This window comes from Oncorhynchus gorbuscha, linkage group LG25, assembly GCF_021184085.1.
Source record: "Oncorhynchus gorbuscha isolate QuinsamMale2020 ecotype Even-year linkage group LG25, OgorEven_v1.0, whole genome shotgun sequence".
In the NCBI taxonomy this organism is placed as follows: Eukaryota; Metazoa; Chordata; class Actinopteri; order Salmoniformes; family Salmonidae; genus Oncorhynchus; species Oncorhynchus gorbuscha.
The window spans coordinates 8,069,954-8,091,926 of NC_060197.1; the positions used below are offsets into that span (position 1 = coordinate 8,069,954).

The 21,973-nt window shown below is 40.9% G+C and overlaps 2 protein-coding genes across 5 annotated transcripts; one reads left to right on the forward strand and one right to left on the reverse strand.

Annotated features, from left to right (window-relative positions):
* Positions 1 to 1,311: 1,311 nt before the first annotated feature.
* Positions 1,312 to 7,033, forward strand: LOC124013908 (transcription termination factor 1-like). 3 transcript variants are annotated; one of them, XM_046328464.1, is made up of 11 exons: positions 1,312 to 1,472; positions 1,750 to 2,897; positions 3,507 to 3,634; positions 3,821 to 4,006; positions 4,166 to 4,244; positions 4,485 to 4,609; positions 5,002 to 5,197; positions 5,321 to 5,413; positions 5,626 to 5,691; positions 5,970 to 6,055; positions 6,557 to 7,033. In XM_046328464.1, exons 1-11 carry the CDS (start codon positions 1,416 to 1,418, stop codon positions 6,727 to 6,729), a joined length of 2,337 nt encoding a protein of 778 aa, XP_046184420.1. In that variant the 5' UTR covers positions 1,312 to 1,415; the 3' UTR covers positions 6,730 to 7,033. The 3 variants fall into 3 exon arrangements, with proteins under 3 accessions (XP_046184420.1, XP_046184422.1, XP_046184421.1); XM_046328465.1 differs by having other exon boundaries at positions 1,455 to 1,588; XM_046328466.1 differs by lacking the exon at positions 5,970 to 6,055 and having other exon boundaries at positions 6,557 to 6,724.
* Positions 6,941 to 15,582, reverse strand: LOC124013909 (gelsolin-like). Of its 2 annotated transcripts, none has more exons than XM_046328468.1 (16): positions 15,428 to 15,582; positions 12,900 to 13,093; positions 12,587 to 12,741; positions 12,011 to 12,172; positions 11,521 to 11,670; positions 11,265 to 11,354; positions 11,023 to 11,155; positions 10,548 to 10,852; positions 10,134 to 10,267; positions 9,803 to 9,893; positions 9,360 to 9,530; positions 8,844 to 9,018; positions 8,569 to 8,690; positions 8,270 to 8,347; positions 7,942 to 8,002; positions 6,941 to 7,803 (listed from the first exon to the last, which is right to left on the reverse strand). In XM_046328468.1, exons 2-16 carry the CDS (start codon positions 13,090 to 13,092, stop codon positions 7,634 to 7,636), a joined length of 2,190 nt encoding a protein of 729 aa, XP_046184424.1. In that variant the 5' UTR covers position 13,093; positions 15,428 to 15,582; the 3' UTR covers positions 6,941 to 7,633. The 2 variants fall into 2 exon arrangements, with proteins under 2 accessions (XP_046184424.1, XP_046184423.1); XM_046328467.1 differs by lacking the exon at positions 15,428 to 15,582 and adding an exon at positions 14,429 to 14,578 and having other exon boundaries at positions 6,942 to 7,803.
* Between the last annotated feature and the right edge of the window lie 6,391 nt (positions 15,583 to 21,973).

Sequence of the window (21,973 nt, forward strand, 5' to 3'; positions counted from 1 at the left end):
CTTTTGTCCAAAATAAATACGCTATGCTATAATGCAGAGTTAACAACACATTCTTTGTGATCATCTTTAATAAATACCATTGTTGACCAATTTAATAAACTGCCCAAGTTGTGTGTGAGAGAGGTAGATTGATAGCCTATTTAGGCTAGAGAAAATATTGTATCCTAATGTTGAAAGGCTGCCAATGTATTGACTGTGTAAGTCATGGTGGATAGGTATATGAAATGTCAGGACAACTTCTCTCTTCAATTACAAATCTTTAAGTAACTCTCCAGACGGTAGGCTACATGTTCTCTAGTATTCAGATCTGACATCAGACCGAGCACTGTGCGCTGTGGCATGGATTACTTTTATCAAACCAATCCAAACCAATTTCAGGCTGTGCAGACTAATACTGTAAAGTATATCTACATTTACTTTAGAACAAAAATATAGGCTATTATAATGACATACCTGAGTTAAGCCTATAAAAATAGCATACCAAAATCTATTTATATCCGTCTATAACACACACCACTCATCGCTGGCCATTGCTGACTGTATTTAGCTCTTAAAATCACCACAAAAAGGTTCTCCAATCTCAAAGATTTTATCAACAGAAGCACAATTAACAGATCTCTGAAATCTTCTAAATATGATCTGCCTAACTATAGTGTTGTCATAGCAGCAGTGGTGTAAAGTACTTAAGTCAATATACTTTAATGTACTACTATTTTTTTAAAGGAAATTGTGCCATCTGCTTTGCTTAAATCGTTTTTTTTCTCCATTGTTTCCTAAATGTGACAGCATGGATAAGCATGAATTTATGCAGTTGTGGGAAAAGTACCCAATTGTCACACTTGTGTAAAAGTATAGATACATTAATAATAACTTTTGGTTGTCAGAGAAAATGTATAGAGTACAATATTTTCTTTAGGAATGTAGTGAAGTAATAGTTAAAATTATAATGAATTTGAATTGATTTAAAATGTTACTTTTATTTTTGATACTTAAGTATATTTTAGCAATTACATTTACTTTTGATACTTAAGTATATCTAAAACCAAATAATTTTAGACTTCTACTCAAGTAGTATTTTACTGGCTGACTTTCACTTTTACTTGAGTAACTTAATATTAAGGTATCTATACTTTTACTCAAGTGTAACATTTGGGTACTTTTTCCACAACTGCATAGCGGAATATTAATCTAGACCTACACATCCTAATTGTTGGGAATTACACGGGAATGCAGATGGGAGACTCGTGATCAGAATACCAGGCAGGCAGCCATTGCGAGTGTAGTTTACCAGTCAAATTGCCAGGTTGAGATGTTCCAAATTCGATCAATGATACATCCACCACAGAGTGGCAGTAGCTAGCTTTGGTCAGTCAAACACATTGCCAACGCCAAAGAAGATATTTACATTTCCGGTTATGTCGCTTTTGTCAACAAAGAAGTTACGGTGTTACTTTCCCCACTTGTTCAACCTGGTGAATTAATTTTTCTTTACTAGTTTTATCATGTTTGATTTACACAGCTAGCTAGTCTATTTTGATGGAATATCACTAGCTAGCTCGTTATCCCAACATTGATCACACTTTTGCGCGTATGTACGAAAAAAGTGAACTTGTGTTTTAATATGAACGTATTTTGCTAATCGAATTATGGTAGCTAGTTAACGTTACATAGCTGCTAAAGTTCATGCCTATCCATGCTGTCACATTTAGGAAACAATGGAAAAACATTAATATTGTCTTTCTGTTACAGATAGAGAAAACAGGTTATGCTGTAGCCACCATGCTGGGGACTTCAACATCCACTGAACAGGGGGCTATGGAGAATCCCATAGTGCTTGAGATGTGTCGAATGTCCCCTCTTACATTTGTAGACACTCCTGAATTAATCTCATCAGTGGCACCTGATACAGTCGAGGGATTAATAAAAGCCAAAAAGAAAAAGAATAAAGCACTATCTGAACAGGGACCAGAAGAACCGGCAATTGAGCATAATCAAAAGGATGGTCACCGGTTGACAGTCGAGAAAAGAGGTAAAGACCCTAAACATAAAGAGCAAACAGTGACTGAGCTGGAAGTGGTGGAGAAAGAGAGGAAGAAAGTAATAAAAGGAAACGAAGAGAAGCAGCCAAATTTTATTCAAGATGAAATGGAGGTACCAGATCCCGAGGAACAAACTGGAGGGAAAACAAAGAAAAAGTCTAAGAATCTTCAAACACAACAGGTGGGAGCGGATTTAGTGATTGCTGATGAGAATAATATGAATAGCCGGAAGAAGAAGAGAAAACATAATGACATTGAGCCAGAACGGGTGATAGACAGTGTCCTCTCAAAGGCTGAGGTAGACGTTTCAGCTGTAACTGCGCCAGATGAGGTCAGAAAGAGTAAGAAGAAGCACAAGAACAGACAAACAGAACTTGAGGAGGGAGGGGAAAGCTGTCTGACAGTTTCAAGAACAGCAGAGGATCCAGAAATCATAGAACTGCACCCTGAAACGGTCAAGAGAGGTAAAAATGTGGTAACTGAGGCAGAGGAGAATGTAAAAAAAAGGAAACGAAATAAGAAAAAACACACAGAGAGTGAACTGAATGATTGTCCAGATAAAGCGGACCTTCCAGGTATAAAAGAACAGACTGAAAGAAAATTGAAGTCAAAGAGGCCAAAAACGGATGGAGAGTCTGCAGCTGTGGAGGTCAGCGGGAGAAAGAAAAAACACCGCAGAGTGTCAGACAAGGGAATGGACAGTGTCCACTCTGCAGCAGATGTTTTGGATTTAGCTGTTCCAAATGACAACAGGACTCATGATGCTGGAACAAACGGTGAGACAGAGGGTGCCCATTCAACCATGGTTAAGACAGGGACCCAACACAACAAATCCTGCCTAAAGAAAGAAACTCTCGTGTGAGTAGGAGACCTGGTTCACTTGTATTGAAGTGTGAATCTAGCGTGTTTTGAAAGAGTGATTTCCCAAATTAACACAACCATTGACAGTGTGGCAAATCCACAATAATTAATGTATGCCCAACAAAAACCAATGGTTGCAAAGTTAAACAATCCATACAACTCTCGGCACAACAATGACTTTTAACCATTTCCACTGAATATTTTACAAACACACATTTAAGCTACTTGTTGAACATTGCAGATGCAAAGATTGGTTACAGAATGAGTGCACCAGCTTCACAAACCCTCAATTCTGTTACCAATCTTTGCATCTGCAATGTTTTTCAAATAAATGTATGTTTGTAATATTTTCTGTGGAACTTGCTAAAACTTGTTTGACATACATTTTAAAGTGAAATTTGAGTCCCTGCATCACTCTGTTACTGTGGAGTCGCCCAGTTGCATTTGCTGGTGAAAACCATACATTTTGTGAATGCTGTGTACCAGAATTTCATCTGGAGCATCTTCCTGTGGAGAGAGGAAGGCATGTCTCTCTTGCTCTGTCGACTCAGAAGTGTGTTTAGTTAGACATCACATTTATGATTCTCTCCCCTCACTATGCTACAGTGTGGACGACTGGCAGGCTCTGAATGATCTCAAAGACTTCATTCCCAATGTTGAGTCAAAGTCTGTTGACGAGATCCATAAGTGGACAAAGTATGATCTTGATCGATTCAAGGAATTCCGAAGACAAGGTAAGCTTGTTCTTCAGTCACTCATGGTTCAATATTTTTAAGTGTTTATCGCAGCATTATGTAACATTGTAGCAATGATATGTAAGATGTTACTGTGTTTAGAGATGTGACTGATTGTATTATCATATATTTTATCATTTTAGACCCAGTAAATTAAGCCCATGTGGAATCTTCTGTTGTTCCCAGGCCTTTCCCTGCGAAGTGGAAGATTCAATGCGCAGGAGAACGAACGACTCAAGAGTAACGTCTCCGACTTCCTGTCTCTCACTGGGATTCAGAGTGGCTCTGAGCTCTTCCATCCACAGCGCTTCAAAGAGGAAGAAGCAAATATCAAGAAATTGAAGAGGCAGCACAGATTTCATGAAAGAATAGGTGTGTCGTCTTGTAGCCAGGTTCATTCGATTAGAAAACTTTGACACAAGTTTTTATCCACATTTACATCCCTGTTCTTCAGCATTGTCTACAGTGGCCAAAAAATATGCTAAGCAATTTCCCAGAAAACTGATCTCACCTCTTCCTAACCTGTTCCAGGTGAAGGAATACCCAGGCCTTGGCATCAAATCTACATACGTGGGAGGAAAATGTTTGATGGCAGCAACTACAAGGGCAGGTAAGACGGGGCTAGTTACTATAAGGAAATGACCTTCACGGTCATAAACGGCTATCCCGGCTTACGTTATGTTGCCTCTAAATACAGTGTACGAAAGTATAGTAATGTTGAATTGACATTTTCTTGAAATTACTCTTCACAACTGTGCTATTGTTCTGATATGAACCACTTTATGGTTTGCTAATATTTGCAGACATCGAGGCACTTTGAATGCTTATTTCCTTGATTTCCTTACCGAAGGTTCACCGAAGAAGAGCTTCACACTTTGAAAAAACTACATGCGTTGCACGGCAACAAGTGGGCGAAGATCTCGGCGTTGACTGGCCGAAGCGAATCGGCCCTAGAGAAACGTTTTGCTCAAATGTGTAAGTCGTTGGGAACTGGAATCGGCATAAGGTGACTCAGACACTGTTCGCCCCCCCCCCCCAACGCCTTAGTTATTGTTTTTGTCTTGTTGATTAAACGGAAGAGAGGAATGTCCAGCATTGTGGTACAAAATATAGTCACAGTACATATTCTGCAGTTCTATCACGTGTGCAAGGATGGCCGAAGGAAAATAACTGATGTTGGAAGTAACTTCTTTGTTGTAATATCCCAAACAAATGTGGCAGTTCCACCAAGTACAGATTACAGCTTTAATATATTGACTCTGACATCCTTGCCGGACATTCTGCTCCACTTATCTTTTGGGGAAATGGTTGTTCGTGTTGTTTGACGTGGGGCAATGCTCCCGCTTTGTTTGGCGTGTATTTCTCAGCCGCAAACAGAGGCGCGTGGACCGAGGAAGAACTGAAAAGACTAATGGAAGCTGTGCGGAAGCACCTGGTGGGACAGGCAGAGCCTGGCAGTGGACCGGCCACCGTCAGGAAAGACCAGCTGTACAACAACATCCCCTGGACAGATGTGTGCCAGACGGTTGAAACGCGCCACTGGTCCCAGTGTCGAATAAAATGGTGGGCGGGGAGTTTCAGGGGTAGCTGTTACAAAATAAAACCATTGTCATTGAATTGTTTACACAAACATTGATTCAGAACTTTCGTCTGACTTTTGAGGCTGTATCTTTGATACTTTTCCAGGTTGGGTGTTTTGAAGCACAAAATGGCATATGGACAACCAGTATTCAGTAGACACACTAAATCATTACAGGGCAAAGTGGATTTGATCAAAGCGTAAGTGTGTTGATTTCCATTCAATCTATGCGATGGTGAATCTGTTTTTTGATTCTTTGTTTAAGATTTTTTTAGCCCGGTCTAGTGATGTTACTCGGACCTTTCTGCACTGTCCTGATACACAGGACAAGAGGTAGACTTTTGGTCCTGAGATCAGCATGTGAAACTGTTGCATTGTGAATCTTGATTCATGTCACTTTTGACCTTTTCAGCTTGAATGCAATGCAGGTGGAAGATGTTGCAGATATCAACTGGGAAGAAATTGCTCGCACAATTGGGTAAGAGGTTGTTATTGAACACAGATGTTTTAGACAATGTGTCATGGATTGCCTTGTTGCGTTTGTGACATTTTCACTGAGGGAGGTTTGTAATGTGTCAGTATTAACTTTTAGCATTGGCAAGTCTCTCAATAGAATGCTGAGATGTCATTGAATTAGATCAATGCACGACAAAGCCTTTACAAATGTTTTCCATCTTCTAGGAGTGTGGAATGCAATTGTGCATGTCAGTGTGATGTAATGCATTATTATGTGTTAACATTTCTATCATTTTTAAGGGATGTTACGCCGCGCTACGTACAGACAAACTACTATAGGCTAAAGGTAGCCAACGTTCCGTTGTGGCAGAGCATGTCCTTCTGTGGTAGGTGTAAGCTGCTGTCATACAAACACTATCCTCTTATTTTGACCAGGGCCCATGGTCAAAAGGAGTGCACTTTATAGGGAATAGGTGTGATTTGGGACTAGACCAAAGCACCATTATATTTAAATAGTACAGTCAAGGAGGACCAAGCAACATTTCTTCTCCCTTTGTCGTCACTGTTCCTATTGGTTCACAACTATTCTAACGAAATGCTAAAAACCTAGCGATAGAGCATTTTGGGTGGTCGCCTGGGGTTGTACAGTGGTCTAAGCTGCTGCCTCAGGCTCACAGGTACTGTGTACTACCACTGTGAGCATGGGTTTGAATCTGACCCAGTCCTCTAGCACTCGCTCTATCCTGTCCAATAAACAAGAAATACAAAAGGAGTGGGACTGCCCTACTCTTCAAAAATAGCACACTATATAGGGACTAGGGTGCCGTTTGGCATGCACATTGTTTGCTGGAACCGTTTACAGATTTATTTCTGTATTTTCTTTTCAGAGATCATCGACTTCCTCAACAGTAGAGTTCTCCCCAATTGTGAAGAGCGCCTCAACGTTCTGATAAAGTCAGGAGAGGTGGTGTCCAGAAATGATCCTCAAGAGCTCTTTCTACTCTCTGAGATATTTGATAACGAGGATGGCGACTACTACAGCGACGTTCAGAACAGCTGAAGAAAACAGCACATGGACCTGGCTTAAGGTCCCACTGTGGGGGTAGCTGTGTGCCCCTCTGTCTCACAATTAAGGATTCAGATCGTTCATGGAGTTGGTTAATGATGATCAACTTATTTGTAACTAAATGTTTATTTGGATTTCTGTAAGACGTTACAATGTCATCACCCCATAATGATTCACTTTGATTTAATGCATCTGGTGAATACTCAGATGAGAGTTGTATTATGTTTGCAAAATCTGACGGGTGACATTTTTATAGAATCCCATTTTATTTTTGAGAATAAATGTCTCTTGGCTTCAAGTTTGGCTTCAAGTTGCTCTGCCTTGATTGGCCGGTCTACATCCATGTTTTCATGATAATCACTAAACCAAAGCCTCTTAGCTATTGACTACAATTAACATAGCTGACAACGTATCGGGCATCATACATTTTATTTAGTTATGTGAATGTATTTGATTGCTTCCAGTTGTGCTTTGTTGAAGCTTTTCCGTCCACTGTCAGACATGACATATCCTTTGGGTCGTTATGGAAACTCAGTCTGCACAAGATTCTCAAACAGGAATATCTGAACTCTGCCCAACACGGCATGGTACAGAAGCGAAAAAAACTCCTGTTGCATTTATTGCAAATGTAGTAAGATACTGCTAAAAAAACACGGGCTAACAGTATTAGTGTGTAAGAAAAGGAAATTACTAAACTGTAGTGTGGATTACATGACTATTCTCTCTTCAAGAAAACCATAAGATCAAAACAGCAATAGTGTGAAGAGAGTATATTATCCATCACAAATTGGTATCCATGGGCAGTCTAACAGTTGAAAGGAAAGGGGATACCCAGTTAGTTGCACAAATGAGGCTTTGGGTGAAGTTGCCCCTAGGGGAAACGTCACCCTGGAGTGGTTCAGACACGGAGTCCAACCATGGCCCGTTCCATGGGATTACTGCTCCAGTACCCATGATCCCAGCCCAAGAACCAGCCAGTGAACGTGGGAGGCTCATGACCTTGCTTTAACTTCACTATGGGCGTACTGCTGTCCCGCTTGGTAGGGTCTGTCTCTATGTAACGAATGGCTGACCACCGAACAGGAAATAGGCAGGAGCAGTGAGGAAAGAAAGAACAGTTCATTTAATGAATTGGCACATTTAAATTCCCGTCTGCACTTTTATCAGGTAATTATGTGATCTTGTTTTAAAACCACCATTGCTTACCTGAGGCAATACCCTCTGTCTTCTCCTCCTCATGAGCTTCACCTCCGATCCAAACAAAGATCTGAAGGGTACATGGAAAGTGTTAAGCGAATCAATAAGTGTGCATTAATAGCAAAAAACCTGAGGCACGTTCAGCAGGGTGCAACGTTTCAGAACGTTCAGCAGGGTGCAACGTTTCAGAACGTTCAGATCGAAATATGCTATGTAGAACATACATAACCCTCTGACATGTGGAATAAGGAATTGGGTTTGTTCTATTGGCATTTCTACAACGTTCGGCTGCTGAACGTGGCCCTGGTTGCACCTTGACAATCCCTCTACTAGTCACCTGTTCCCAGGTGTCCAAGAGCATGACATCATCTGGGGCCAGGTCTTCTTGTGTCATCTCCCCAGGCACCTCTTCAATCTGTGGAAATAGTATTGTGGCATTTTGACAACAGGCCAGGTCACTGCACATTCAGGAGGACATGGAAATGGTTTCCCACACTTATGTATAACATGTGGATCAAAGGCTATTTCATTAGCAGAGGAAACTGAATTTGTCCAAATGGATATTCAAATCATGTCAAACATGAAAACAGGAATGCAGCAGAGTGCTATACTACAGTTATAACAGGGCAGACTCACAACGAACTGTCCAGTTTTGTTGGAGCAGGCAAACAGGCGTGGTGGATGAACATCCATTTTGTTTCTCAGTCTGGCTGAGGTACGGTAGTCCGCTTTACCTCCCAGAGCATCCCAAAAGTCATCTTGACACACAAACACATACATACAATTGTGGATCTGGAAGAAGATGGAGCGGTTGGAAAAGCTTTGCCTTGTATCCTCATAATAAGTAACATTCTGTAGCTATTGGCTAAACACAATTTCCTAGTGAATTAGACTGCTGGCAGGGAACATACCTGCTTCTTCACCCTCGGCCAGCTCTGAGGCTGAGACCCCTAGAAGGTCACTTAGTTTTTGAGCTCCATGCTTCTCACTGTCACTTGTCCCCTTTCCCACCCATATGAAGGAGGATGCCGGGGTCACCAGCACAAACACATCGTTGGAGTTCAGATTTGAGGCAGCAGCATCAACCTTGAGTGGAGAGAGGAAGAAAGGAGCCTGTTAAAAATACTGTACACTGGAGGTACTAACTACAGTTCAGCAGTAGCAAACGGACTGTAGTCAGCGTCACCAACCATACATCACAATGGCTGGCTACTCCATCTACTGGGGTGTATTAGTGTACACTGTAGCAAAGACATTTTGTGATGCCTTTCTTATTAGACAAGTTCAGATTAGTCCTTCCCCGTTTCGGCTTGTTTGCGTCCGTTTGGATTCTAGTGAATACAGCCAGAAAGTAACCAAATAGATGTACCTACAAAACATATTTTATTGAGATTTTCCCACCTCACCTTCCATCTCCTGTTACTCACCTCTATGGCACGTGTGCAGCCAGCAGGGTTGGACCGCACCTGGAACAGCTGTGTGTCTGCAGCCTGGGCCTGGCCACCCTCTCTTGAGGTACCACCTTGGTGCACTACCATCGGCTGCCCCCCGAAAAGACTCATGAGGTGGGCAGGCTCCTTACCCTGGATCACCCGCACCTTCATCACGGTAGAAACAGACAGAAAATCAGAGCGAGTCAGATACCTGGCTTTAAACCTAACCTTCCCTCATTTCCATTTCATTTTACAGACCAACGCTCTGACCCTGTTGATATCCATGACCATGGAAACGTATTCATATAGATTCAGCGTCAGCATACAAAACAACTGACTAATATTGTTCAATTCTGTAATCCAGTGCGTCTTGATTAAAAATGATCTGGACCGTATTACGCGAGGCAGACAGCGATAAATCAAAACTATCCAGTCACCTGTACTGCTCCTCCTCCCAACTCGTCATCCAGCTGAGCAGCCAAGATGGCCGAGGCACCAATTTCATCCTGGCTAGAATCCACTCCTTGCCTGTGAAGGAGGAATACTTTTCAAGTGCTATTCACATACATTTATGCTTAGATTATATCATATAGTATATAGTTGGTTTAGATGTGTCTAATACAGTATGTAACAAAAGCCCTGGTGCTCATAAATGATGAAGCCTACTGTAACGATAGAAGGACGCTAGCAGTTTTTTCTGTAAGACTATGCAATAACACACAAAGCTTCCTGCTGTTGCTTCCAGAAGGATAATCTCCATTGTTTTACCATATGTAGATGACCTGTCCGTTACGCCCTCCATGCTGGTAGTTGTAGAGGATGATGTAGCTGTCTCCCCCATAGAATCGTCCATAAGTGGAGGGCTCCACGGGCACCTTGTCAGCGCCCTCAATACGCCAGATCTACAGAGGTTAACAGGTAAACACAGCTCTTGCTAGTAGTAGTCCATGAATGGGAAAAAGGTAACACCCCTTGCAGCTCTTTTCTCAAAGGCTTGTTTGTGAGATTGTGACACCTTTTTGGTGGGTGTGCAGGCCCACAGTGGTAACCCTTAGGTGCTGTATCTATCCCTTTACTGAGGACACATGACTACCCTAAACCTTGAAATACAATATTTAAGGGTAACTACCATCATACTATATGGTGTTTACTGAGAAAACCCCAGAATCCCCGCCAAAAAACCTGTTTCTCTCCATTCCCCTCGTCCACCATCCCATGCTGAGCCGCCATGGCATCCGAGTGATGGAGAGTGGAGGCATCGAAGGGAACCTTCTTGATCTTGGCGATTTTGTTGGACACGTAGGCGGTTCCCAACCCCACTGTATGGTCCGCGTCACGCCAGATTTTGAAGAACTGCTTGAACAGAGGGGTCTCCCCATTCTCAGGTAGGATCTGGACCTGGGTGTGTTTCGGGTAGCCCATCTTTGTGATAAACTGTTCGGCAGCACTCATCACCGCACTTCTCTCCTCTTTGTTAGCGTCCTTACCTGTTTTTATTCCAAATAAACTCATGATTAAACTGCAAAGGCAGAAGAACTAAGTGACTTCCAGGCACAACAGTATTCAAAAGTAGTTTCTAATCTAAGGGAAGATTAAAGCTTGGGGTTTTACAGTCAAAATAATTCATAGAGACCAGCTGCTGAGAAGAAACCAATACCTTTCCAGACAAAGATCATGCCATTGGGGCCATTGTCCAAGATAAAGCAGTCACTTGACTCCAGGGCATTCTGTGAAAACGGGTTCTCTGTTGCTACCATATCCACACCCATATCCCCACTGGCATTAGACACCTTTTGGAAAAACATTTCAATTTAATATTAGTATTTGAAGGTATGCTCAAAAACAGCTTATTACATCATATTTAACGATTCAATTGTTTAATTAGAAAATGGATCTAACCTTGTATAACTTTGCCAGCTTCCTATTGGACACGTCTGTATTTGTGTCATCTGCATTTGCCTCAGGCAACTCGGGTTTGGGTCCAAGAATCTGGAACGAGACTACGAGTCAGGCATCTCAAAGAAAATTATCATAATTTATGTTAAAAAGGTAACTAACTATAGATGTTTACTGGGAGCATATAAACAATGGCATGATTTGAAGTGTATAGGAATGAACTATTTTTTCATCCCTTCCTCCTCATTGAAAGACCCACCTTCAACATCTTCCCACATTCTGCCCCCTCGTCACATATGTACAACTCAGCCCGCCCACATCGTTCATTGTCACGGATATCCTTTGACACCTGAGTGGCCTTCAGCTTCTCAAAGTTATTGGCCTTGGAACCACACCATTGATAAATCTCCTGTAATTCAGACAAGTGAAGACTATCAGTACAGTGGACCAAGTGTAAGTGTATCTCTAACTGCTCTGCCTGTTGACTATGTTAAAGCATACCGCAACGTATATAAATGATCTTTTACATTATTCATGACCAAAACAGTATTGGTTTCAAAGTGGATTACTTACAATAACAGCTTACTAACATGAGCAATGACTATACACTCTTACCCTACATTGTACAAAGACAAATTCACTCAAATCTGCAAATAATGTCACTAAATTAAACCAGTATATGTTTCCTTGATTTGTACATACTGTAGATAGTTTGCTGTAGAAACTCTTATAGATTTCAGTGAACTCACGTTGCCCAGGTCGAGGATAAAGATGTCTCCCAGGTTGAAGCTGTCCCAACTGACTGCAACCTCTGTGGCTCGAACCACACGCCGACCCCTGACCTGGAGCACACGCTGCACCTTAACCTCATTGGACACCACGTGCTTGAACCCTGAAGCCACACCCCCTTTCTAAGGTAAAGATTGGGAAGATAATCAACAAGATAAGTGGAAGAGATCTTAAGGTAAGTAAATACATTTAACAAACTCATTGAATGTCTTTCAACATTCCAGTAAAAAGTGTGAGCTGACGCACACCCCAAAATTATGGTGGAGGTGCTGGCTAAAGGAATAGTAAACTGTAAAAATAAATACATTATCACATACTCTATACATACAGTATGCTCCCAACAATTTAACAGGTAAACCAACGTTTTGGTTCACAGTACCTTCTACCCAGTACACAGTTCCTTTTTGCGTAGAAGGTACTGTGAACACTGAAGAAGAGACTGTGTGCCAAAATGTTGATTTACCCATTAAATTGTTGGGAGCATACGCAGACTGTGTGACTTCCTTTGTTTCTTTTTACTCATTTTAAAACATTACCATGTACTTCAGTCCAGTTTTGAAGTAGCCTGAAAATGTTCTTGACTCGTAACCCTGCACCTCACGGTACTGAATAGGTTTGCCACCCAGGTAGTCATCTAATTGGATGGTAAAAATGGCTGCTGCTCCACTCTCATCTTGTGTACAGTCATCTCCTGCAGGACCAGAGAAATAATGATTTCCAACATTATTTTCACAAATAATGGAATGGATTTCAATTGTAAAAGTGCATAAGCACACATCAGTGGCCTGAAATGTACAAACACTGTACAGCATTTCAAGAAATAGTCATTCCGACCAGATCAAGTTTTACCTTGCCAGAAGTGAAGGTCATACTGTAGATGCCCAGAACGTTGCTTGATGGTATTAAGAACGAGGTATGCGTCCCCTGAGTAGAACCCGCCGTACAGACTCTCTGGCACGGCCACCAGGTCCAGACTCTCAACTCTCCACACCTGGAGGCCAGGCTTCTTCCCAGCCCTCTTAAACTCAGGGTGGTGCGCCATGCTAGAAAGATATGGGGCAGGAAAAACTTGCCATTCAACTTACGATACGTGTCCCTAGGATAGCCTGGAATCCAGCCCTGTTTGTGATAATGTTCCACTCCGAACTGAGAGAGTTAGGGATTGTGTGTCAATTAATTGTGTGTCAGTTAATAGTTCAAATAAGGTCTGTGGAGAGACATAGCAGTTAAACCAGAGATGTTCTCTAATGTTGATACAGGTTTTGATTTCACCACTCGCTCGCAAATATTTATTCTATTTATTTAACCTTTATTTGCAAATAACTTGTCTGAGCAGAGAAAGAGATGAGGGAGTGCTCTCATATATCCAGCCAATCAGTAGCTTTAGTCTCATCTTGCCCAAGGGCTTTCTCCATTATCCTCCCCCACGTGATACACTAGGCTAGTTGCCTCCCAAAAAACAAAGAGGGGTGAGGGAGTTCGTTTTGTATGGGCCGGTGCCCCGGCTGGGCAGAGTTTAAACATTTTAGACCATTCCATTGGTCCTTAAGTGAAATTTCCACCCAACCAGGGCACCCTGCCATGCAAAACACTGGCCCATTGTTTCAGCTGGTAAACATTTGTTTCTTGCCTGGCTACCAATCCACCTCACTCTGGCCAAATGCCTCACCCACTAACATTTCTTCTCCATGATGACCAATAGAGCAGTCAAATTACATTCAGTATGAGTCATCAGGCAATATTTTCCCCCTCCTACAATAAAACAACCTTCTGCATGGATGATGTTCTCATGTCAGCTGATAAAACATTATTTTGCCCTGGTTTAATGAACAGATACTAGTTATATCCTTGTGGGTTAACCTACTTTCCCTTTACACTTTTCAGAAAACTAATGGACACAGATTAAACCTGGTCCTGGACAGAAAAACACTTTCAAATGGAATATCTCCATTGAAAACCCTTCTTAGTCCAGGACTAAACATAATCTTTGTCCAGGAAACTGGCCCTATATCATGACTAAGGCTCATCTTCCAGTTTATAAACGGCCCAGGAAACCTCTCATGAGATAAAGTAATACCTGAGGGAGTGACTCATGACTACCCAACATCGCGTAAATTAACATTTGAGAAGATAAGGAATGCAATTAAGAAATATTTTCTAATGTAGAGAACAACTGTATACAATTTAAATTGTCACATTTATTCAACATCCTATTAGAACATCTTAACATTGTTTTAACAAAAACCCACAACGATATCATTGTTGTTTTTTTACTTTCAATGAGGAAGGCAACCAAGAGAATTGGAGAACATAAGCGATTCTAAAGTTGTAAAGGTTTAATGTCAACGCAAATCTGAATTAAAAACAAAGTAACCTACCTGGTGTGTAATAATAAATAAACGTTTATTCTTGTCGTTAGCGGCTGGTATCAAGAGGTTGCTCAGCGATAAAGTGACAACGCGCTTCCGTAGATTGCGGTGGATAAAATGACTGTATGGGCGACTCCCTTCTGCACCTGGTACAGGTAACTGCCCAAATAAAGGAAACGTGAACATGAACCGTCTTAATAGATCGTTGGTGCGTTTAGACAGCCCAGTTCTGATAAACATTTTTTTTTATACCACTAATCGGTTTTTAAAACCAATCACAAAATATGTTTTTCAGAGCTGATCTGATTGGTTGCAGATTGGGGTTTCAGGTGGAAATGCAGCCAATGACCCACCAGCTTCAATGCACTTGGCATAGATTCTACACTTGTCTAAAACTCTATTGGAGGGATGCTACACCATTCTTCCACAATTTGGTGTTTTGTTGATGGTGGAGGAAAACGCTGTATCAGGCGCAGCTCCAGAATCTCCCATAAGTGTTTAATTGGGTTGAGATCGGGTGACTGAGATCGCTATCCCTAGTATTAAACAAAATCCTATAGTATTACAATAAAACAATTATATTAGAATCCAAAAGAATGATCTATCATATTGTATCCTTTTGGGAGTCCAATAGGACTGGTTCCAAAATCTGATAGGATTTTCTTTTGGATTCAGGATTTTTAAAATTGAAATCCTATAGTGGAGCGCCCCGTATTATCGGCTATTCAACAGCGTTTCAGAAATATATTACCTTCAACAGTGTTATCTTGTGATCAAGCCATCAATGTTTTGAGATTATTGGGATCGTAAAAATGTTTGCTAACGGGTTAGCAATTAGCATGATTGACATTTCAGTGGAAATACTACTAGGCCTACAATCAACTTTTTGATAAACGGTTCAGCAAAACAATAGGTCCCGTATTATCGGCATACCAGTTATTTGCCACCTCACTATTCTATTCAATTACAAGATATCAGTTGAATTTTGATCAAAAAAGAGACACCAACCTCGTATTCGAAGTGTGTACGAGATAGTTTGCTAGCCTTCCAGTAAAACGAAATACTAATTGAAGGTCAACGTTTCATTGCGTAGGCAGGTGTTGTGCCGAAAATCTCCCCCTGCCAACAATCTGCAAACCTTCGCGTGAACGCGCACACACTCAGTTCTTCATTGCTGAGGCTTGCTTGCTAGTTGAGATTTCACTAGTAATTTCTGCTGTTTTCTGTTAGGCTATTTGTTTCAAGTGTATTAGTCTAGAAATAAATCTCTTTGCCAAAATTCGCAATAACTCCCATGTCTTATTCGACTAGTAGTTGTTCTGAAATGTTTATTGCTTACCTACATTTTACTTGCCTACATGTACAGAAGTCAGAAGTTTGCGTACACTTAGGTTGGAGCCATTAAAACTCCTTTTTCAACCACTCCACCCACACATTTCTTGTTAGCAATCTACAGTTTTGTCAAGTCGGTTAGGACATCTACTTTGTGCATGACACAAGTACATTTTCCAACAATTGTTTACAGACATTATTTCACTTATAACTCACTGTATCACAATTCCAGTTGGTCAGAAGTTTACATACACTAAGTTGACTGCCTATAAACAGCTTGGACAATTCCAGAAAATGATGTCATGGCTTTAGAAGCTTCTGATAGGCTAATTTAAATAATTTGAGTCAATTGGAGGTGTACCTGTGGATGTATTTCAAGGCCTACCTTCAAAGTCAGTGCCTCTATGCTTGACATTATGGGGAAATCAAAATAAATCAGCCAAGACCTCAGATTTTTTTTAAAGACACCACAAGTCTGGTTCATCCTTGGGAGCAATTTCCAAATGCCTGAAGGTACCACTTCATCTGTACAAACAATAGTACGCAAGTATAAACACCATGGGACCAATCAGCCGTCATACCGCTCAGGAAGGAGACGCATTCTGTCTCCTAGAGATGAACGTACTTTATTGTGAAAATTGCAAATCAATCTCAGAACAACAGCAAAGGACCCTGTGAAGATGCTGGAGGAAACAGGTACAAAAGTATCTATATCCACAGTAAAACGAGTCCTATATCAACATAACCCAAAAGGCCGCTCAGGAAGGAAGAAGCCACTGCTCCAAAACCATCATAAAAAAGCCAGACTACGGTTTGCAACTGCACATGGTGACAAAAATCATACTTTTTGGAGAAATATCCTCTGGTCTGATGAAACAAAAATAGAACTGTTTGGCCATAATGACCATCGTTATGTTTGGAGGAAAAAGGGGGAGGCTTGCAAGCCAAAGAACACCATCCCAACCGTGAAGCACAGGGGTGGCAGCATCATGTTGTGGGGTGCTTTGCTGCAGGAGGGACTGGTGCACTTAACAAAATAGATGGCGTCATGAGGGAGGAAAATTATGTGGATATATTGAAGCAACATCTCAAGACATCGGTCAGGAAGTTAAATCTTTGTCGCAAATGGGTCTTCCAAATGGACAATGACCCCAAGAATACTTCCAAAGTTGTGGCAAAATGGCTTAAGGACAACAAAGTCAAGGTATTGGAGTGGCCATCACAAATCCCTGACCTCAATCCTATAGAAAATTGGTGGGCAGAACTGAAAAACCGTGTGCGAGCAAGGAGGCCTACATCCTGATTCCGTTACACCAGCTCTGTCAGGAGGAATGTGCCAGAATTCACCCAACTTATTGTGGGAAGCATGTGGAAGGCTACCCGAAACGTTTAACCCAAGTTAAACAATGTATAGGCAATGCTACCAAATACTAATTGAGTGTATGTAAACTTTTGGCCCACTGGGAATGTGATGAAAGAAATAAAAGCTGAAATCAATCATTCTCTCTACTATTATTCTGACATTTCACATTTTTTTAAATGTTGTGGTGATCCTAACTGACCTAACACAGGGAATTCTTACTAAGATTAAAACACCAGATACTGACTGTTACTTTTGATTTTGACCCCCCCTTTGTTCAGGGACACATTATTAAATTTCTGTTAGTCAGATGTCTGTTAGAACTTGTTCAGTTTATATCTCAGTTGTTGAATCTTATGTTCATACAAATATTTACACATTAAGTTTGCTGAAAATAAATGCAGTTGACAGTGAGGACATTTCTACTTTTGCTGAAGTCAACATCAGTGCATATCCATAATCAGTGAACTGTTAATTTTTCTCTATTGTTATAAGAAAAAATGTATAAATATATAATAATATAATAAACAAAACTGACTGAATGTGCCTCCATGAAGAATCCCCTCCCCAATAGGTCCCTTCACCCTCAATAGGACACCCCCAGCACCTCCACCATCCCCATTAACCCTCAATAGGACACCCCCAGCACCTCCACCATCCCCATCAACCCTCAATAGGACACCCCAGCACCTCCATCATCCCCATCAACCCTCAATAGGACACCCCAGCACCTCCACCATCGCCATCAACCCTCAATAGGACACCCCCAGCACCTCCACCATCCCCATCAACCCTCAATAGGACACCCCAGCACCTCCACCATCCCCATCAATCCATCAATAGGACACCTCCACCATCCCCATCAATCCTCAATAGGACACCCCCAGCACCTCCACCATCCCCATCAACCCTCAATAGGACACCCTCAGCACCTCCACCATTCCCATCAACCTCCCCCCACCCCCCCACCCCTCAACCACAAAACACAATAATGATAATAGAAATTAAAATAAAATATATACCAAGAGATATATACACATCCATACACACACACGTACAGTACATATACATCAACTTATTCACAGGACACTCAACTTGTCTATTTTCCTACATCAGATATGGATGATTTCCACCTGGATGACAGCACATAATCAGCAAGATGGCGATGCTCTTCATCCGAGGGAATGCCTGCCCATTCTCAGGTGTTAGATAATCCGAGATGATCACGTCATTTACATTCCAGCCCTAACCGGAATGTTCTGCTTCATCTGCCACACCATCCAGCGATGCCCCCAAGATGCTAAATCAGAACGTTGTCAGCTCCAGATTTGACAACTTCAACTCACACCCTGCTGGACTGCCTGCATTCTCGGATTCCCCTCCACTGATTTGCACCCTGGACGGGCTCCCAATTGCAGCTCACATTATGTTCAGGATTCTAATTCTAGTCTACAGGGCCAGAAAATGACCAGCTCCTTAATACCCCTCGGCCTGGATAAAGTGCTGTACTGTTGTTCATTCTCTGTGATCTACAATTGTGTCATTCTTGAAGTTGTCTTCTCTTTAAGGATTCAGTGGACAATCACCAAGACTTGGCTGTGTACTGTTGCCTAATTGGTTGAATGAGTTGAGCTGCAGGCATCATAACTGCAAAGTCCCTTGCTGTTTGTAAATGCTGATTCAATAGCCACTTCATCCAAAAGTACTTTGATACGGATTTACTTTTGTACTAGGAATACACTTCTACCTGTTGCTCTGTTTATAATAAAAACAGAGCAAAACAGTGCTTTGACTCTAGCAGTGAACAGGTTAGGTAGCCGTTTTCTACTTGTCATATGGCATATAATATACTGCATATGTTACATTTTAGAATATGGTAGATTCCATCATGAAATACATTTACCATAACATGTATCATTTCAGCATATATTGTACAAATTGATAACTTAAAAATACATTTGATTTGCTTAAGTTACATTGATTCTCCCCTGATCCTCTTTATTCTCCTCTGTCCTGATTTCTAAATGTATTTAACCTCAAATGATGCAACAGGTGTTACGTCCATCGTTAAATAAAGACCAAGGTGCAGCATACATTTTCTTTTAATTATAAATGTTCCACCAAAAACAAGAAACACCGACCGTAAAGCTAGGAGTGCAAACACATGCAACTACCAAAGACAAGATCCCACAACTGAAGGTGGGAAAAGGGCTGCCTAAGTATGATCCCCAATCAGAGACAACGATAGACGGCTGTCTCTGATTGGGAACCATACTCAGCCAACAAAGAAATATAAACATAGACTTCCCACCCTAGTCACACCCTGACCTACCAAATAGAGAATTTATAGGATCTCTAAGGTCAGGGCGTGACAACAGGTTTGGTTTGTCTTTTTAATCATAAAATATGGTATTGTCTTGCCTCACAGATATCAGGATATACAATAAAGACAGAATGAACTGATTTATTTTCCATCATTTTGGCTTGTCCAAAATCCAATGTATTCCACATACACTCATTCTTCTTAAGGTGATATGGCTACACTGCTATGAAAAACATACTGTATATTATCAGTCACAGTTGTGGATTATAAAGATTGTATTTACATGTTTTTGTGTTATTGTGTGCTAGTATTATCTTTATTTTCTTAAACATTACAAAATGCTTCTAAAATAAATGTTTATTTATACTCTAATTTGGCTTTCTGTGTCACACACTACTGGTCAACATGAGCTACCAAAATGATTATGAAGTGTGACAGGCTTCGCAGTCCCAAGATAGAAAGGGGGTGAGGGATTTTGGCCAAAATCCCCCCTCTAATTTCCTTAATTTTGTCACTACAGTCAAATACTTTCTGTGGCACACATCAGAGTCATAATATACTTTCTATGGAACAAACTTCACGTCAGGATAGGCAACCGAAATGAATAATGAATGTATGTGTGTTACATTAAACAGAGGGAGTAAAATGTAGGAAAGCAATAAACATTTCAGAACAACTACTAGTCAAATAAGACATGGGAGAGATGACGGATTTTGGCAAAGAGATTTATTTTTAGATTAATACACTTGAAACAAATAGCCAAACCCGAAAACTGCAGACATTACTAGTGAAATCTCAACTAGCAAGGAAGTCTCAGCCATGAAGAACTGAGTACGTGCGTGGAGGAGAATTCTGACAGGAGGGAGATTTTCAGCCAAACACTCAATACTGCCAGAACATTGTCATAGCCTTTCTGCAATTTTAGCCATCGCAGACTTTCTCGACAGAACTGAAGCAAATCGTACAATCTGGCCAAATTGATATTATGATTTGAATTTGGTAACATCACACAGTGTGACATGTAGTAATCGTAATAAACTGAATCTGACGAACAGTGTGGGAAGGCCTTTAACCCGGAGCGCAATCTCCATATATTTACCTACTCACACCTCTCAACCTATTCAACACACCACCACAATATGGGACGGATTCAAGGTTGCAAGTTCATTTGCAGTATGACCAATAGAAAAATTCTCTCAGATTTTGGAACTAGTCCTATTGGACTCCTATGGGATTATATCCTATAGGATGTAATCTAAAAGAAACCAACAGAACAATCCTATCAGATTTTGGTACCAGTCCTATTGGCCTCTTTACCATTCTATCCTATAGGATTCCAATACAAGATACTAATATACAAATCCTATCAGATTTTGGAACCAGTCCCATTGGCCTCTTTACCATTCTATCCTATAGGATTCCAATAAAAGATACTAATATACAAATCCTATCAGATTTTGGTACCAGTCCTATTGGCCTCTTTACCATTCTATCCTATAGGATTCCAATAAAAGATACTAATATACAAATCCTATCAGATTTTGGTACCAGTCCTATTGGCCTCTTTACCATTCTATCCTATAGGATTCCAATAAAAGATACTAATATACAAATCCTATCAGATTTTGGTACCAGTCCTATTGGCCTCTTTACCATTCTATCCTATAGGATTCCAATACAAGATACTAATATACAAATCCTATCCGAGTTTGGAACCAGTCTTATTGGACTCCTATAGGATTTGATCATTTTATCATTCATCACATAAATGGCCACAAACTCAATCACATCGGATCATTGTTTTTACCACCTCTGTTAGAAGCAGGTGTGCAAGCCGGCTGTGTAACATGGGCCTCTGCTGGCTGGACTAAAACAACATTTTCATCCTGATGTCGTCTGACCACCCACTGCCCGCCCGCAGCATGAACCATTCCGGCCCTATTGATGCATTTGATACCATTCCACTAATTCCGCTTCAGCCACCACCACGATCCCGTCCTCCCCTATTATGGTGACACCAACCTCCTGTGACACACACACACACTCAATTCTACACAAACATAGACACACACACACATATATATATATATACAAACATACAGACCTTTGAACTTATGACCCAAACTCTACATTACATGGTAAGGTCCAAACTGGCTTAGTCCTACTTCACAGCATCTGTAGCATGTTGCTCAATTAATGCTTTCGCTCACATCGTTTACTAGTGCTTACAATGGTTGATTACATCACTCACTTGACTAGAAATACTATAAGTATTGCCTTCTGAGATAAAAGGTCAATGTTGTTGCACACCAGGATGAGGACCATCTTACGAAACATTTAAACAATATTTAGATGCAACCCTACAGAAAACTAAAAAGGGTCGATTCATTTGACAACATGAAGTCAAATCATTTAGTTTCTGTACAAAATATGGTCCATTTCACTCCATGTAAACATGCAACAATTCTATTTGAAATTATATGGAAAAAAATAAAAACAGCTGATTGGTATCAAAAGTGGTAAAAAAATAAACACAGTT

What these genes read in the sequence shown, in the direction of transcription:
- LOC124013908 (XM_046328464.1), top strand. Translation starts at nt 1,416, where the DNA reads ATGTCGCTTTTGTCAACAAAGAAGTTACGGTGTTACTTTCCCCACTTG. An exon ending in CAAGGAATTCCGAAGACAAG is followed by an intron (nt 3,635 to 3,820) that starts GTAAGCTTGTTC and finishes TGTTGTTCCCAG; the next exon opens with GCCTTTCCCTGCGAAGTGGA. An exon ending in GAAATTGCTCGCACAATTGG is followed by an intron (nt 5,692 to 5,969) that starts GTAAGAGGTTGT and finishes ATCATTTTTAAG; the next exon opens with GGATGTTACGCCGCGCTACG.
- LOC124013909 (XM_046328468.1), bottom strand. Translation starts at nt 13,092, where the DNA reads ATGGCGCACCACCCTGAGTTTAAGAGGGCTGGGAAGAAGCCTGGCCTC. An exon ending in GGCCGAGGGTGAAGAAGCAG is followed by an intron (nt 8,691 to 8,843) that starts GTATGTTCCCTG and finishes TTGTGTGTCAAG; the next exon opens with ATGACTTTTGGGATGCTCTG. An exon ending in ACAAAACTGGACAGTTCGTT is followed by an intron (nt 8,348 to 8,568) that starts GTGAGTCTGCCC and finishes CTATTTCCACAG; the next exon opens with ATTGAAGAGGTGCCTGGGGA.